At 36.4% G+C, this 19,843-nt stretch overlaps 1 protein-coding gene across 1 annotated transcript in view; it reads left to right on the top strand.

Moving 5' to 3' along the window:
• Positions 1–7,526: 7,526 nt before the first annotated feature.
• Positions 7,527–19,843, top strand: part of LOC106667106 (zinc finger protein 287) — a 144,436-nt gene continuing 132,119 nt past the window's right edge. Inside the window, exon 1 of the mRNA XM_014394810.2 lies at positions 7,527–7,855. Coding sequence (XP_014250296.1) covers positions 7,646–7,855 — 210 coding nt within the window. The 5' untranslated portion in view covers positions 7,527–7,645. The remainder of the gene's footprint in view (positions 7,856–19,843) is intronic.

Below are 19,843 nucleotides of genomic sequence, written 5' to 3'. Positions count from 1 at the left end.
AGGTTTTAAAAATGTTCTGGTTCAGTCTTTATACATTAATGATTTATTATTTTTTATGCAAAGTATGGTCGAGTTAAAATTAGTGTCACGAATCACCATAGCTCAGGTGGTAGAAGAGCCAGGGTGATGCGGAGGTCGTGGGTTCGAGTCCCGCTCGTGGCACTAACTTTTTAACTCAACCATACTTTGCATAAAAAAAAGTTACTTTCGTTAACAGGGCCAAGATGAATATATTTATATCCTATCTTACACATTGATAAATTATAACATCATTATGACTACTATAGATAAAGTTTAAAAAATAATTTATGAATATTACTCATGTGAATAGTTCGAAATAATATTTTATTAAACAAAAGGCTTTTTTGCCAATCAATTATCACGAATTTTGCGTGGAACCCCATGAAAGGATCTTGTTTTACATATACAATAATTAATGTCTTGTTTTAATGCGAATCGACGTAGAAATGAAATTATTATTACTGAACTGTCACGGCTCTGTAATTACTTTTGTCTTTTATGCATTCAAATTTAAAATATGCATTTTTTCCCGGGGTATTTTTAATGGGGGAGGCCATTTCATGTATGAAAACGGCGTTTACAAGGAATAAATTTGAACCGGCCGGGAATGGGACGGGTCCAACAGGTAGCTGGAGGACTCGCACCAATTACTGAAAAGGAAAAATTCTTTAATGACATCAAAGGCGACACGCGAGACTTCTGGGGACGGCACCAAGGACAAAATGGGAATTAGTAACAGGGGAGATTTCACATGGGACGACGAATGCCAGACGTAACGAGTGTATTAATAATAAAGAAAGTTTACTTCGTAATGACTCACGCCAATGTAATTTTCGGGAATTTCTCGTTTTAATTGCCCTTTTATTTCCCTCCGGGCACAGTGCGATTATCGATGTTATCATTGATTACAGAAAACCGACCTTGCACGTTAGGCCACTTTTCTTGCAAAACAGAAAGCGAGTTTTCAATTATTGAGTTTATTCCGATGTTTATGACGAATGGATAAGGGAAAACGAAACGGCGTCGATTTGTGAGTTTTTATTTCAACGTCACATATTTTGGAGGTCGAATTATCGCCATTTTTATTTGTATTTACTTGGTAATGGTAATGAGGATACTAGGTATCTGGGTTTGTGTCTCCAGGCACTGCAGCCTTCTGCCTTATTGTACCTTCCTAGTTCCCTAGTTCAGTGCAATTGATTCAATCCTTCTTCTTAGAAGTATCAGGTCATTGACTATCGCTACTACAATTTCATTCTTTAAATTTTTTCTGTATGATAGGTTAAATCTCTATCGCCTTTGCTTCGCATTTGAAGAAGGTATGGGTGGCTGTTTTCTCCTCCTCATTGCATAATATACAAATGGGGTCAACGTTAGATTTGCCGATGTTGGGTAGATGTTTTCTCAGATGACAGTGACCGGTTAATAGTCAGCCCTATCACTCCTCGGAGTCTAGCCCGCTCCAATTTCAGCAGTGAGTTTGACTGTCTTGGTGAGATTTGTTTCATTGCCAGCGGGGTTTGTTCTCCCCAGGAACTGCAGTCTTCTGTCCTATGTATCTTCCTAGTTCTTTAGTTCAGTGCAATGCGAAAGAGAGTATAAGTAGCTGGGGCATGAAACAATTCCTTAAGGAATGGAATATGTCCCCCGGATGCAGGCAATCGAAGGAGTTTCTGAAGGAAATCAAACCTACAGAAGCGAAATGGTTACTCTCTAACTCTAGGAGGGGAATAAGGAGGCTGATAGGTATCCTAACGGGCCATTGCCCCTTGAGAAGACACCTCTTTATAATGGGTACTCTACCAGACCCCTTCTGCCGCTTCTGCGAAACAAAAGAAGAAACGGCTCGACACTACCTTGCAGAATGCGATAGGTATGCTAGGGAAAGATTTGATACTTTCGAAGGAGAGGACATAACCAAAACACTCCCCAGGATAAAATGGTCCACAATCCTGGGGTTTGTGAATAGGTCCAAAAGGTTTATGCAGGACTCGTGAGCCGACCAGGTCCCGGACCTTTTAGGGATGGGGTACGGGCCTACCCAGGCTTTTAACCCCTCGGGTTCTGGTCGCCCGCCCTGCGTAATATATATAGTTCAGTGCAATAGACTTCTTCTTAGAAGTAGACATTGACTGTCTCTGCTACAATTTCATCTCCTAGATTTTTTCTGTATGTTAGGTTAAATCTCCATTGAGACTTTGCTTCGCATTTGAAGATGGCTGTTTTCTCCTCCTCATTTCATAATCTGCAGATGGGATCATCGTTGTATATGCCCATTTGTGTAGATGTTTTCTCAGACGCCAGTGACCGGTCAATAGTCCTATCACCTCTGAATCTAGCCGACTCCAATTCCAGCAGTGAGTTTGACTGTCTTGGTGAGATTTGTTTCATCATAAGTTTACTGTGTTTAGCGCCGCTAGAGTTTATCCACTTCACCTTTTGCTTTATTTGGATCCATTCTGTGATGGAGGATTCTATATTTATATTTGTTACCCCAAGTATAGGTTCAGGGCCTCTGTATAGGTTTGCTGTATATTATTCCAATGCTTTTGTCTCTCGCAGCGACTTTGCCAACATTCCCGCTTATTCCCATATGAGCTTTGACCCAATCGAAAACCATCTCTACAGTTTCTCCGATGATGATCAGTTCCTTCCGAATGATCTCCACAAAAATCCATGATTCCCGGTTTTTCCAAATGCTTTCGTCCCTCGCAGCTTGTTTTGTAAACATTCCCGCTTATTCTCTCTGGTGGTCTCCACCAAAAATCCACGATTCCCGGTATTTTCCAAAGCGTAGAGGCATACTTGCCTGACATTTGGAAAAGTAAATTTTTGATAGTGGTATTTTTCATCTCCTATCCCTAACGGCGTGTGATAAGCTGAAAAAGCACAACCGACTTTTTCTTCTTGCTTGCTTCCTTCAGTGCAGTATAAGCTTCACTTTTCCAGGGTGGGACCATCCGGAATAATTCATTGACAAATCTATTTGTTGTTCTAGGACGTTCTTGTCGCTATGGTCATTTTTCCAAGTACATTAATTATAGCTTCCTATCCCTAATTTACCCCTAATCACAACCCTGTTTTGCCCGGAGTTGATAGTTATAACATCCCCCGACAAAGAATTAAAAATATACACTTTTTTTTAATGTTTGATCTGAAATCTTCTGTATTTTGATAGCATTATTGCTTGAATACGTAAAAATAAATTGTTCTTACCGTATAAAGTAAACGGATTAATAAACTGTTTTATTTGCTTCTTTCTCGGTTGGATTCATTTTTAATATAATTTTCTCAGTCTTTTCATTTTTGAACGAGAAAAGGTCAGGTGTCGTCCTGTTTACAAATCCCGATAAGTGGTTTATATTAATTACGTCTGTGCAACGTGTTTTTATTTTCCCACCAGGGCGAGATTCCTTGCCTTATACAACTCGCCAACTATAAATCACTGGAGTGGAACTCCACTTTTCCGACCTTATGTAGAAAACCAATATAAGTCTAATAACAGTGCCGAGTCCCGGGCATGATCGAGATGGCGGGGAGAGGGTTGTCCAATTATACCGGGTTTTTGAATTTTTACGGTCTCGGTGCTAAAAGGAAAGAACGGCTACTGCGCGCGGCGATATTTGAGCGGAGGTGGGGAATTCATTGATGCCATCTCCGGGTCACGTATACCGGCTAATACATATAGAGATCCCTATCTCGCCTCTATGAATAACGGAGAGGGCCTATCTGGAAATCGAAGCATTTTTTTAATTAACACGCCTACCAAACGAGCCATTCATAAATCTGCGAACGACAGTCGAAAAGACAGACAGAAGCACTAAAATTCAGATTTTTTTATTGAACTATAAATTTTGTTTTTTGAATCCCGTTTAACCATTCTTAGCTCGGTGAGAGAGGTACCTACTCTTTGTTTTGGCTATTCATTCATAAGTATTTCTTTACATTACATTAAGATAATTTGATTTTAATATGTCAAATCATCACGGCCAATGCAACCACTGCACAATAATCATCATTTATTTGGAATTGGGTAGTCCGAGTTGAAAACCGTATCACAAATCAATTCCCCTGAAAATATTCTTCCAATATGAGGAGATTTTACCAAAAAAGTTTGCGGTGTCCATTGAAGATTGGCGTTGAACCGAAGCGTACATGACATCAGAAAAATAGCGGGAATTGGCGGACCGTTGAACAAACGTCCGATACTAGCTCAAAGATTTTTTTCATACAAAAAATTCCACTAAACTTTTCCTTCTAAATTGAGCACATCGTTAACAACTACAGGTTTGGACAAAAATTTACTTAATTAAAGGAAAACCGAGTAAATAATCAGAAATGCAGTAATAGGCTTTTTACGCCATTTTGCAGCAAATGAAATGTTAATTTGAATTTTTCAAGCGGCAAGACAGGTTTTTCCTAAGCCCAGTTAAAATTGATATTTGCTTGTTCACATTTAATATTATCCAGGTATAAATTATATCATTTGTTCATATATTCATACCGTTTAACCAAATTTTTATCTGTAATCATTTAAATTAAATATCGTCTAAAAGGAAGATATTTAAGGATTTCCTTCAGCTGCAACATAAAAACATGAATTTTACATTCTAGAAATTTCGTTATAATTATTCTTTATTGAAATTTATAAATACAAAAATTGATTGAAATCGCATAAAAATTATTGTTATCAGGCCTAGAAATCTTAAACTAGAAGGAATATTTAAGTTTTATTTTTAGACCAGAGACTTCAATTCCTATAGAATAGTATGTGGGCTAGCCTACTTAAAAATTAAATAATTAAATAACAACTTAACTACTTTGTTTTTGTTAACATTGAAAGTAGAAAAATTTCCATATAAAATATACAAAATATATTGTTAGAACGATTGTGTCCTATAATAAACAATTTTTATTAACATATTTATCATTTTGTACGGTTATTTCTTCTATTTTGTAGTAATCGGTGGAATTGAACTGGAAGTCATACTGTTAAACAATAACATTTATTAAAAATAAATTTAAATGATCTAATCCGTTAGACTTTCAACTTTCTGTAACAGGGGCGAGATAACGATAGTTCTTGATATCTTTGACCATAAACATTACACATAATATTTAACAAAATGAAGTAAATATAAGTAAAATAGTTATTCATAATATACACTCAAAGACAAAAACCGGACATTTTTTTCCATATGTATAACGATTAATAATTGACTTAAAGCATAAATACTACATTAATAATTCTTTACCTTTTGTAGAGTGTTTTTAATCTCTTCAATTTTCAAATCAGTTCAATTTTATCTTTTCTAGGTGGGAATTAACTAGGTAGCATTTAGTAGGTCATTAAGTAGTTAACATGTTGCCAAATAAATTTTAAATTTTCCGATTTGTTGAAGTTTCATTCAAATCATTACAATTACATAATTTCTAGTAAAACTCATGACTTTCTGGTCCGGTTTTTTGTCTTTGAAAGCACATTGGCTGTACCTTGTTGTTTTTAATAAAAAACCACGTGACTAATTAAATTATTCAAGCATTAGAATTTAAAGAATTGAAATGTAGTATTATTTAAATGTATGTAGCATTATTCATTGTACTAAGCGTGCTGCAATTCTTCGTGAGCGTGTATAGATGATTTACATAAACAATTTACAAACGGGTGTGGCGATCGCTGAAAAAAGTTAAATGAAATAATTAATGCTATCATTAAATGCCAATTGAGTAAATTTCTGAAAAGCTAAATTGGCTAAACGGTAAATTAAAAAGCTGCAGCTGGTTAAATTTTTATAAGTATAATCACCACCAGAATTACTAATTGCAGTTCTTTACCCAGTGACTTTAACGAACCTTCATATGAGAAAAGAAGGCGCAACTTCTTTCTTACCTCTTTCAATTATAATAATTTCACTTTAATTTTACATAGTAAACAAAAATGGTATAAATTTTTTTTTGTGTTAAAGTTACGCATTATTTATTCTATTTCTAAAAACTTTAGAGAGGGGGCCCAGTAGGGTTTTGTAGATTTATATCAATATTTTGATCAAAACCAGCATTCATATTTCTTTTCACGTTTAGTATATTTTTCATATTTACTTGTGTAATTTTCACGTTTACTTGTGTAATTTTTTTGTAAATAATGCATTTTTTTAACCCTTTATTAAATAAAAGGGGGGATTAAAAAAATAAAATTAAAAAAGTTAAAAATGGCCAAATACGTTCCTATACGAGCAATATGAGTATACCGCTTATTTTAAACAACTTCTAAAGCACATTAGTGGTTATAATAAGAAATTGATTCGATACTTCGAATATAGGGAGCCTTGTAATATATTGATAAAAATAATATCCTTAATTTGAGTAAATGAATGTATTAGCGTAAACGACATATTATGTTTAGGTGTGTTTGTGATAGAATATCGGGTACCGACAAGCACACCAAAGTCCTAGGTTATTTAGTTTTGTTTTTTTAACTTTAGTTTTTTATATTTGAAATATCAAAAACCCTGGTGACAACACAATTGGGTGAATGTATTTGCGTTAATGGTACGGACACAGTCTGTGTGCAATATCGAGAAACACAGATCTGACGAACCAATTAAGTTAACTTGGGACAGTGAATGCGTAGTTTTTATGGTATGAATTTATTTTTTGGCGTGAATGAAGGGAGTGCTTCAAGGTGATAATCGCGTGAGGTCTTAGCAGAATATCGTACCTTGAGACCCACCAAACTTAGATTAGATCTTTTTAATAGCAAGAATGGGTATTTTAGTTGATTTTGGACATTTTTGTCACGTGTGGAAGGGTTAAGCATCAAAGATAGGGGTACTAAAAAAATGTGAGATAGAGAAAACATGAGGAACCAAAAATATTATATACTCTTCCTTGCTGTATGTGTCTATTTGGTTGATGTGGCAGTCGGCATTACAGAACCTTTCTTATAAGTGAATTTATTTTGTTTGTTAATTAATCACTATTTTGTATTTGTTGTTACTGGCTATAATAGTTCTTTTTTTTAGGAGAATAGGAGGATCCATAAAGTTTATTAAGCCCAACAAGTAGTTTCCATTCTCGGACCGAAATTGCACCCTCTCAATACACTGAAGTGCTCTTCCACAAATATTCAAATTGATTTATTAGATTATCTATTGTTGCTATTTGATCGATAGTTTATTTTGTCCATTCTTGTTAAAGTTAAATCAGTTAATTTGCATTTTAAAAAGCTCCACGCTTGCTGGAGGAGGAGGTGATGGTCTTCGGGAGCCGAGTTATAAACATAAGACCAGGAGCCGGAATCGGGTGTTAAGAGGATGAGGAGTGGTATTTCAGGTAGGGGCAGGATAACGAGATGGTCTGTAGGACAACAGGCGTGTTTATGAAGAAGGGTAAGGAGGCATCGGATAGGCGGTCGAAGCGGAGCAAGTGCCAGGATTGGCCAAGAAGTACCCAGGAACGCCCATTCCCCCCGCCCGGTCGACGCCTCCGGACGGCGTCCTAGGCCGTAAGAAAACAGTAGTCCTCTCCTCAGGCAAGGGATCGGACCAGGGATCGCCTCCCTGTCATGTTGTGAACCGCCGACGCGTTTATCTCTTGACCAACGGAGAACCGCAAGACTTTCGATATGGAAACGTGCGTGCTCATACCCCAGGAATTCTCCCTCGTCCTCACGGCCGCACCCGACAACCACAACCGGCTCAAGAAGAAGCTCCCGGAAATGTCGGTGAACGTTTGGACTAACGCCAGGATCCCACAGGGCACCCTCATCTACCCCTTTCAGGGCACCATCCGACTCGACAAACTCGAAGTCTATGGATACCTCGAGGACAACGATGTAAGTACCATTGGCACATTTGGCTCATTACATGATCTGTGTAATATATGGTATAACACCATCTTCTTGGTATTGCGTATTTGTACTTCGTGTGAACCAAATTTTCAAAATGAACTACATTTCCCGAAGTTTTATTGCGTACATTCTTTTTTTTTAAAGAAGTCTTCTTCCTCTGAAGACTAAGGACTTGTAAACAAAACGAATATTACGACATGATTTCTGAATTTACTACTATTATTTACTAAAGTAACATTACAAATTAACACCCATTTCTGTAGTACATAGTGTCATCATTCAAACGATTCTAGTTTTCAAGTTATATAAATGGAAGCATATCTTGAATGGAAGGCATTACTACTGAAATTAACAGTTTACAATTTAAATAAGATAATTTTAATTATTTACCAATTGGATAACTTTCATAAGTTTCTGATGTCTGATAAAAACGGATTGCCCAATTATCGGTTTGTCTCTGTAAATATCTGCTAAGGACCTGTCACCAAATAATCAGCCAATTAAACCGCACGGCCTTCGAAGTTTTCTCCCTTGTTTATTTCACCGATTGTTTACTTATCGAAATCGACACGAAACGCCGGTGCGAACCCAAGGTCTTCGTGTAAACATTTGGAAATTTCAACATGACAATGACATTCGTCTCATGAAAATATGTATTCGATGGTGACAAGAGGAACATCGATCATTCAGTATGATGGTGGACGTTTTCAAAACAAATGCTTTCTTCTTGGCATTTTGTCTTAACACACGAGAGAAAGGACCATTTTCGTCTTAGTGTACATTTAGCGTAAACAAAGTCCTTTTCTGTTGTGAGAATTTTTATGCACACTGCAATCGTACATTGCACATCTCCTAAGAAATAAAAATTCCTACTTATGCATTATGGCAAAAAAAGGACCTGCTCGAACGTCGTCAACTTTGAGACATATAGCTTCTTGTCTTAAAAAAAATCTTTTTCCCAGCATCTTGAAATAACACGCAGCCGGGACAACACGGCTTTAGGGAAGGGCTGTATGCAAAATTTGTGTGATCACATGACCATCTCTTTCATGTCTCTAGGAAGTGTAACATAACCTACTTGTTATATGGAAAAACATAAATTAAAAAGCAAGTTTTAGATATAAATAAAAATAATAAACACGTAACATATATACAACGTATACACATATAAAATCTATATAATATATAACAACATCAAAAAATAATGAACGTAACATTACTTATTAATTTATTATAATTCATACTGAGACAGTTCTGAAGATACTGTTAAAAAAATTTTAAGGCACTTTTCTTTGTAAGGCTAATCGCAAAAGATTATATTACGTTATATTCAGATTCGTTAAAATTAAGTTATCACAGCATTATCATTCACCTTTTATTAGAAATATGTATTATCTGTCGTCAACAGATAATTATCTTCAATTGGGTTTCTGTCACTGAAACATAAAAAGAAGTTTACATTTACATTATTGTTTTTGTAGTATTGGGATATGCAATGGTTTAATTTTCATTGTTTCCAACAACCCTTGAACAACCATTTTTTTCTTAACAAGGTATACCTATGAATTATGAGCACGACGGTTTAAAAAAAAAATGGCTGGAATTATCGCGGCACAATACGTAGTTAGTGAGACATTCTCTGTCCGAGACGTTCTCATGTGCATCCTTCGAATTGTACGACCAGGGAAATTTTCCCGACAATCGCTTTCAGGGGTTCAATTGTCCTTTGCGAACCAGTTCGTAGAGAAACCTTTGAAAAATTATATATATATAAGAAACATTGACAGGCTGAAGAATGGAAGAACACATGTTGAATTGTCTTGGTTTCTGTCTATCATACAGATTGTATGGGAATAGAATATTTTTTACACGAATCTAGGATTAACGTCTTGCCGATTATTATTGTCTAAGCTGGTTGAAAACTAAGTATTTTATTTGATATTAATTTGGAATAAGGTTTGTGAAGTTCTTGACCCCTGGTATGATAGGCAATACTTTACCTTTCATGCATTTTTTTAAAATTTCCTTTATCATATAATTGCATTCATTTCTGCTATTTGTCCATTCGGGGTACACTTTGTTGTAACAAAAAATCGTTGAAGATTATCCCTGCCTTCAGTAAATTTGAGGTACATAATGGCAAGAATGTAAAAAATTATGTATAATTCTCCTTATTTCATATTACAACTGATTATCTTATTATTTACTAAATTTGTGTTGTTTTGTGCTTTGTGCTCATAAAAAATTCAGTAGGGTTTTCATGCTCCATATACTGTTCCAGCTGCCAGCCATTAATCATTATTATGTACTATTTATGAAATTATTGCAAATTTGAAATTAGAAACAAATGCTTTATAGATTTCCAATTTTTCTATATATAATTTCATTTTTATAACTATTTTTATGATCTTATTACTGATTATTGATTTTATATAAGCTCAAATCACGGCATTTTTACGCAAGTGTAAAAAGTTGAGAATATCACTTCTCGTAGTTCACGGCATTCCAGGCTTATATTTTAAGTAAGTAAATTACCTGTAGGCCTCGAGCATCAACCTACCCGGGGATTGGCAGTCCGGGGTCAGACCTCGGTTTTATCCATCCGACCACGGAGATTGGGCTCCGGGGGCTGAAAACAGCCTCTAACGTAATCAGTCACCCATTCACACTCTCGCTCTCACTTAAATACATTCTTTCTGTTTTACATACCATTCACTCAGGGTGGTGGAATACTCGATATTCATCCATCACCCTTTACCATTATATAACCAACCTAATCGAGAACCGATCGGTAATCGATATCCCAACCTTTTCACGCTAAACATTCACGCCAACAAATACATTCACTCTCAACACACACTAGTATACAACAAAATCGGCACTAAATACAATAAAGCAACCCTGTTTCCTCCAAGAAGCCGTGCTCAAACATGATACTCATATCGGTTGGTATTCCTACAGGCTCTCTATACGGAGCCATTGAGTTACACGCTTTACTTAGGTAGACACTTATGCTTGGAACAAGTCCACTCACTCGAAAGCGAAAATGCGTTGTCTCTCACCTCGAGAAACAAACCTTCCGATAAGGCCACGAGCTACACAAGTCAACAAGTGTCTGCAAGTCTACCTCGCATGGCCTATTATTAAACGGTTGAAGATGCCCCTTTTTCTAAGAATCTGGTCCCCCGAGGGCCACCTATCGGCAGTGCTCTTGACACGCTGCTGATCCGAGCCATCTACGCTGCCAGTCTCTTTTTAATTTTTTTAAATACATTTTAGCGTCATCAGACGGGATCGAGGTGGTAAATCCTTTCTTGCTCAACTTTGCTTCAGGGCAACAGATTTGCTAAATCTTTATGCATTTCCTTCCATGTTTCGCCCCGTGTATTGGCAACACTGAATTTTTTGGCGCCAATCTAAAATTTACATCTTAGAACCTCCTGTCTCCAACATGGCTCTCCACCTGCATCTTGTATTGATTGTTATACTTGCCAAACATAAAATTTTTCATATGCAGATTATAATTTAACCTTTTCTGCCCAACGTTGCTTCCAAGCATGCCAACAACAATTTTGTTTAAGGGAAGGAAAAACTCACGCGAGTTTAGGGCGGGAAGAGTGATGTTCCTGCTTTGTTTCTGCTCGTGTATTGGCAACACTGATTTATTTGACGCTAATCTAAATACCCCATCACTAAACTAACCGGATTTTCTCCTAACCCTTTAACAAAATTAGTAAAGTTCGTCTTGCTGTAAGACAACATTAGGCCATGTCAAGTCCGGAGATTGGGGGTCTTATTCTTGTTTGGAATTATTACATTGTTTGATACTATTTCTGTAGCAACTTGAGCGATTTTTTTTTATTATTAAACAATCCCCGTACGATAAATTATTAGAGTAAATTTGGAAAAAAAATTAATTACACTTAAGGTTTTTGAGGTTCTCTATAACTATTCAATTCCCCTTTGGACGTGAGGAAAGATCATTTTGATAAAATTCAGACCTGACTATCTCGATCATAGAAATTTTTACTGAACTTTGGGTTTTGTCATACATTCGTTGCCAGGTTAAAGAAAATCATAATCTTTCTGGGAGATGTGTAATTAAGATGAGTCATTCCCTGTTAATTTTTCTATATATTTTTTATGTGTGACTTAGCGATAATTATTTTAACAATAGTCACAGTTACGGATGTGATGAAATAATTAAAGAGTTTTACGTGGACAAAGAATGTAGCAACAAACAAAACAAACGTTCTTTATTAACATTTTATTCAAAGAATTTTCGTAGTGATTGGAGTTTTGATTAATGTGTAGGTTAAACAATTAAAATTAGCACATTTAACCGGCGTTAATTGACGGTTAAATCAATTGAAAGAGAGTTTGCGATTAAATCACTAGTTTGACGCACTGCTGGGCGTATAGAATTCGTTAAGCTGTATGGGCGTTCGCGTTCCGGTCCCTGGCTCTAAGAACCATCCTCGGCCATCCGTTTCGTGTAAGGTGTAACGTTTTTCCAACAGGTGTAACGGTGCACTTGTCTCATAGGCATATGCCGAGCCCTCTAATTCTGATATAATTATCATCGGAGCCACCTGGTCCCGGGGCGCATCCCCTAACGGTGAGAAGGGCCCTTTTTGCCCCTTTCTCCCGTTGGAACTGATCTAAGAAACGACTGGCCGATATAAACGCACTAAAACGTTATTACATTTATAACAATATGAACAATTTAACATTGAGAAAATTCTGGCCGCAGGTAGTAATTAACTTAACCAGTAAACAATCTTTAATGAATAAACATTGTTCATGATAAAAAAACGTAAAATTTCGTTTTTTGTTTGTTACACATTCAGTCTCCACAACGAGAAAAAGAAGAACACCTTGAAGTTTCCTTTCTAGCTAGTTTTTATACAAAGATTTTTTTAGTGATTACTTGAATATCATACAATAAAGTGGAGAATAAGTTATTTCATTTAATGCTATTCTGTTTTGGATATAAAAGCTGGGTTTTTTTAATACTTTAACCTGCTTCTTCTTGGTAGTAATGATATTCTTCATTAAAGTCTTGCTTTTCTCTATAAGCCTTCCGTTATTCAATAAACATATTCTTGCTATGGCGTTAATAAACAATTTGTAAAGAACGCATTTGGCCGGCAAAAGACTGGACATTTCCAATACACTTTTAAATACAATGCAGGGGGAAAAAAAATTCAACTATATACTCGATTTGAACCAATTTTAGACAAACAAAGGCAAAAATATTTAGCTTCTATGTTACATAGACTCAAAGACAAAAAAATAAAACGGACACTCGTATTTTGTTGTTTATTATATGTATTTTTATTGTTATATAGTTACAGCATACTTATCTTTATGTACATTTACGTAAAAGTAAGTTTGTTGGAATAATATAACTAGAAAAATACATATAGTTTGAAGTAAACAACTAAATACGAGTTTCTGGTTTTTAAAATTTATTTTATCGAGCATTTCTTCTTTGTAATTTCACAATTTCAAAAATAAATAAATAACGAACAGGGATAAGAAAACTCAGAAGGAAAGCAAGAACAGTAGTTCCTTCGTCGACCAATCGAGGAATATGTCTCCTACATTAGAACAATGAAATATTAATTATTAATTTAAACCGATAATAAATATGGACAACTATTCACTATTTTGAGACCAACAGTTTCCAGAATAAACATATTAAAAAGTGAATTATCTCAGGTTTCACTATTTTATGGAATGTTCCAAAAATATAAAAATTTCTTATTTATTATATTATCGCTTCCCCTCATCAGAAAAATTGAACAAGTATAATGAAAAGTGCAATTTAAAAAATCAAATTTTTTGAAATATGGACAATTAAATAAATATACGTTTTAACAAAAGTAAGCCACCTCGTTAGTTTTACATATTTTGCTGGAAAAACTCCACAAAATAGTAAAACCTGTGATAATTGAAATTCCAACGCCAGCTAAAAAAAATCAACAATTAAAAAGTGAATATGTAATTTTTTTTTAATTTTCCTAATGATAATTTCAAAATATTAATTATGACATAATACTTCTTATCGGAGAAGGATCGAGTCGATTCCATTGAACTAAGGAACTAGGAGTACTACAATAAGCCAGAACTTTGCAATGTTTGGAGGAAAATCCCTCTTTCTAGTATTCATCATCATCATATATAAATTCAATTTTTAATTTCACTTTACACGATCCCTAGGTTTCAAAATTGTGAATAAATGCTCGTATTTGTTATTCTTTTAAATAGTTATATTGTTCTGATGATGGGGATATATACCTCGAAGGGAACTGAGTGTTTTCTTTCTAATTTGCCTGAACCCAGATCCTTCCTTAACATTAAATTATAATGGTTAAGGCTGATCACTTATAACTCGGATGTGAGTTCAATTTAGCCCCTTCCAGTTAAGATGGTAAAAAGTGACTTGATGTTAAAACACAGCGATAGTAGGACTGCCAAAAAATGACGACTCGCACCTATAGAAACTTCAAACTTTAAGCAATATTAGAATATATGGAGGGTTAGTATTAACGGGAAGTTATACTAGAAGATCAATTTTTTAGGATGTATTTTATTAGGGAAATTTGTTTCTACCTTTTCCTTTATATTAAAATGCTTCGAATTATGCATTAATATTATCAACAGATTAATTTGGATAACAGATTTTCCGGATTTAAATTTTGCCTTGCAGGTACTTCTAGCGTGTTTTCCTCCTCCGTTTCGGTTCGTTGAAGTCTCCCCGATTGTTGGAACCGGCTTTAAAAGGGAGTAAAGCAATTACCCTATCGGAGCCATTACCCCGATTACCGGATAGTTAATCCTCGATCGCAGTTTCCTGTGTAAGTCAGCCCGGTGTTTCACGAATAGATTTTCAGGGCCGAGGGCCGGGGGAAATGGGAAATTTAATCCGACCGAATCGTGAAAACTGGGCGTAAAGCGTTTCAACCGGTTACGTGATCCGTCGATAAATCGATACATGTCGGTTTAAAAAGCGCCTCGACGACTGTGATGCCGGCACGTGGGAATGGCACGTGATCCAGCCCGGAATTGATTTTCTTCAGGAGGCCCTTTGAGCCGTAAGATACCATGGTATTGAAGCCGTCACAATAATGCCTATAGAAATCCATCTAACTCCGCTCCGTTTTTTCTCTCTCTCCGCCCGCAGGCCTTCCTTTATGAAAAGTAAAAATTTCAAGGAAATTCCAATTCATAGCAGCCCTCTTGTTAAAAAATGTCTTAAGACCAGTGAGACTATACGAACTTAGAACTGACCAAAAGTACAATAATTTTAATATATAAGCTGTGCAGATAAAACAGATAGCAGAGATAAACGAACCTCCTCTTGATCATAGAAGAAAAATGTTAACAGGTCGTTTTGTACACTTACCACAGCATTGCTCTTTGTCTGGTACTGACATATAAATACTGGAGAAAAAAAGAAAGAACCACTTTTAACATCCGCTTTCACCAATCTAACCAAACACGAATCGTCAGTCGAATCATTATGTCCTTCACCGTATTTTAACACAACTTTGAAAATATTCGACAATATTATGTACCTACTTACATCTCCAAAACATACACGGACTTGAATAACACCCAAGTCACCCAAAAATATCTAAGTGATCTTTATCCGAGATTTCCAGACGGACATCTTATTTACATCTCACTCCTGAATGGACTAGAAGGTTATGCATTTTATGATCCTGTTCAGAACTACAGTAAAACGTTTTCACTCCTACAGTATTTATGCATATACACTGCAGAATTGGTTACTATAAGGGAAGCTATGAAGTATGCGTACACCAAGCAATTCCCAAAAGTGGTCATATGTACAGATTGACTTAGTTGTGGGCAAAAACATCGCAATGACAAAACGTTGTATATTGTGGACTACATCATAGAAATCCGTGAACTTGCAGCAATGATCAGGTCTAAAGGACGTAAAATAGTGATCATCAAAGGCCATACAGGGTTCAAACATAATGATAGTAGATCGGCTTTCCAAAGATGCCACCACAACGGGCAATTTTATAAAAGCGCCAGTACCCAGAAAAGATCTTCATGCTATATTAAGATTACAACTGCAGATAGATTGGCACATTGAATACCTGTCAAATTACAAAGGGATCAGATAAAAAAATACGTTTCCGTTGGTAGCACGTGAACCATGGTACACCAAAGAAATTAATATAAAGGCATTTTGCAAAACAATAGAAAAGTTAAGATCCAATCTCTGAACTGTGCAAGTGATATCTCAACAGATTTAATATAATCCCGTCAATCCGCAATGTGGAACATATGAGGATCTCGAACACATCATCAAGCACTTCAAGAAACACGCAAATGAACGCAGAAATTTGTTCGAAAGACTCTCAAATACCAAAGAAATAAATCTTCAACCGCATTATGGATACAAAGCTCTAATATCCTCAACCGAATTAGCGGAGTACCGTGAATTGTGTAGTTTTATTAGGAATATTAATGTAATTGTGTAAACAATGATGTATAAAGTGTATATTAATATTATAATATTAAGTTTTTAGGAAATAATAATAATTACGAAATGAGAGGTAAAAATGATAAAATGAAAAAAAAAGATATTATTTAAATTTCTTTTTTGATAAAAGTAATATTTCTTTTACGTGTTTATAACCCGAAGGGAAACTTTTTCTTCTAAGAAGCAGATCGCACAATTATCTATCATGTGTCTTACCACTCGGTGAAAGTGAGGGATATGGCCTGTGAGAACGCTCGCTCTACTTTTCTACAAATAAGGTCTCGGTTGAGCATTTTAATTAATCCCTTAAACGTTTCTTCGGCGTCGAGAACTTGAGTCCGATTCGGCCCTCATCGCGTTTACCGGTTTAACTCAGTCCTGTGGGCTATTCTCTCTGGATTTTTCTCTCATGATGACTGCCGTCCCCTGGGTAACCACGTTGGACACGGAGTCTCGTGCCGTCACGCTTCTCAGAGGGAAAATTGACGAGGATGGCCATTAGATGTCAACTACAATGCCTGGGTCTCTCGTACCCTCTAAACGTAAAATTGAATCAACCTTCATTTTATGAAACCGCCAATTGTCACATTTCACAATTTAAACAAATTTACCTGTTAGAAAGCAGTAGGGATTTTAACAGAAAGGATTGGAAACGTTTGATCTTAGCGAATCCTCCAGATTGATCTGATCCTTCTCTCAGCTTTAACAATTAAAATATAAAACTCGTAATAAGCAACTTATCTTATAGGATATATAAAAATTTCTAATATTCATTTAAATAGATATTTGATATAGTATAGTTTGTTGCAAACAGTTTAGAACAGCTGAAGAAGTTTGTAAAAGTAGTTTGATCCTTTCAACCCTGTGAGGAGCTACCAGAGGCAAACATCAATTAACTCTTATTAACACTTTCAATAGAAAACGTGATATTCATCATCATCATCATTTTTTATTAAATTCACTAGTTTTCGTGGTCCGCTTGACCAATTAATTAAGGTTTTTAGTTGAGATAAAAAAGTCAGTGTCACGAGCAGGATTCGAACCAACGAGCCGAAGGTTGCTTGAAGCTGAATACCATCGGTTCGTGGGTTCGAATCCCGCTCGTGACACTTACATTTTTATCTCAACTAAAAACCTTAATTAATTGATTAAATTTTTATATTATGTTATTTATCAAATTTTGACACGCAATTTTTGATAACGTTCGATAAAAGACAGCAGGAAGATTTTTAAACATCAGGTCGTCGCGAGGCTAGATGTGACGTGGGTTATCTTTGGAAATCGGCCGATGGTAAAAAAGGCAACATTTGACAAAGGATTGTTGCAATAAAATGGTATGTGAGGGAGATCCATCCTGGATGGTGACAGGTCCCCGCTGAGCTCCGTCCCGCTGGGGTCCTAATCTACCATCTGACTTGTCCACGTCAACGGCCATTTTATCTCTCGGAATTGAAACCCTTCAGTTTGAGCGGAAGGCCGAGGAATTTACGTGTCATTTGTTGCTAACGAATCGGCCGGGATGGCAAGTGGAGAGGTCGTAAAACCGAAGTGCAACCCGAAAGAGATTGACATGACCTAAGTACTGCCGACATGGAATATTAGTTTAAAGGGACAAACCTGTGCTATAAGCGGATCCCCATTAATAAATTTACAACTGGAAGCAAACTTCATTGAAGAATTTTCATGAAGAACTTTCATTCATGTTAGATCGAATACGTAAATGTTAAAGAATCAGGAACCGACAAATACCTGATATAAATTGATTATGATGACTCGGTGGTCGATTCTAGCGTGGAGAAATGTTAAATCTTGAAGGTCATATCCTACAAATGTCAGTTGGATTGATCTTATAAATGTATATCGAGAACTGTTTGCTTCAAATAAATAGTTAAATGAAACAAAAACTTTTTTTTAACTTCTGGCAATCGATGCAATAATTTGGAATTTGTAAGCTTTTGGGTTGAAATCTGCGATGCCATTGATGTACCTTTAGTTTGAGGTGTCTGATCTGACGAAAAAGTTGGTTAGTACAGACGTATTGGGTTGATCGTAAACGGAACTGGAAAAGCAGGTTGCGCTCAGTTTTTACCGGTATGTCACACGTCCAATCGTCTTCAGTCAGCAACAAATCGGTTTTGTTTTAGGAAAATTTGTAGAATTCTAAATATTTTTACATTTTTTGTTTAAATTTTTCAACCTGTAAAGCTTAGTTGGCTCAAAATTTGACTCTCCAGTACTGAGCAGTTTCTCATGGTTAATGCGAACTCGTTATTCTAAAGTGAAACTGAATCCGTTAAAAATGAACCGAATCGATAACCATCTCGTCCGACTTCCTCTTTTGCCGGGCATTGAACATTATCACGGACAAATAATATAGAACGAGTCGTATACCGGTCTGGTGTGTGGGCAGACTCGGCTATCTTTCACATTAGAGATATAAAAGGTAAATTATAAAGGGTAGGCGAAGTGGGAATCAGATATGGTTTATATGTGGCAAGGGATTTGGCCGGAGGGCGGACACCAGTAGCTCGGGCAGACCCACCGTATCATTACCGGGCTCGGCCTCGCCGACCATCACCATTACCATAATGCTTGCATCGCTCCTAATGATACACGAGGAGTGGCAACTCGACATTTTTCCATTGTGGATCCAGATCGTATTGGAAAAAGAAAGTCGTAATGCCCCCGAGCCGTGTTTATACGGCTTCTTGAATTTGGTTTTCTGTATTGTTCGGCGTCGTTCTGGCTCTCCCGGACCCTGCACGCATTTCTCGCGGTCGGTGCGAATTCCCTACGTGAACACTTTCCGTCGGGCGTACTTTCACCTCTGCGCAGGTGAGGCAGATACATCTGCCTTGATCGCCTAGGCCCCACCTGCCGTGGACAGGTGCCTGGATGTAATTCGGGCCGACTTATATAAGGCGGCGACCCCCGGCCTATTTGACATCCAGGTCTTATAAAAATCCGATTGATTTGAAAGCCCCGAATTCTCCCGCCTCCAAGAGGATCAATGCATAACAACAAATCTTTCCAAATGGTGGAGCTGGTTAGAATTAGGGTAGTTCTTTTGGCCGTTCGCCACAATGGCGTATTGGGGTGGTAAAATGATGGAGGGTGAAGGGGCACTGAGATTGGCACCCGAAGTCAAGGAGGCGTGTGTCTGATTGTCATTATTCAGCTACTACCATTTGGTTGGGTAATTTTATTCTTAAAAATCGAAATATCTACCTTATTGAATACATAATAAATAATCCATTGACACAATAATAAATCGTAGGTATTCGTCTAGAAAATAAACCTTTGTTAATGTACATTAATTAATTTTCCCAATTTTGAACGTTTGGTTGTTCAGGACACCTTCCACCTGTAATCTACAGTCATGGATCATGTCTGAGTTTTATAATATTATATTTCTATCGGAAGAAGAATTCGCAGCTTGCATATTTTAA

This window comes from Cimex lectularius, unplaced genomic scaffold (assembly GCF_000648675.2).
Source record: "Cimex lectularius strain Harlan isolate CLEC.00 unplaced genomic scaffold, Clec_2.1 scaffold379, whole genome shotgun sequence".
Classification (NCBI taxonomy): domain Eukaryota; kingdom Metazoa; phylum Arthropoda; class Insecta; order Hemiptera; family Cimicidae; genus Cimex; species Cimex lectularius.
The sequence above is the reverse complement of the archived record's forward strand: the minus strand, read 5'-3'. Positions and strand labels throughout refer to the sequence as shown.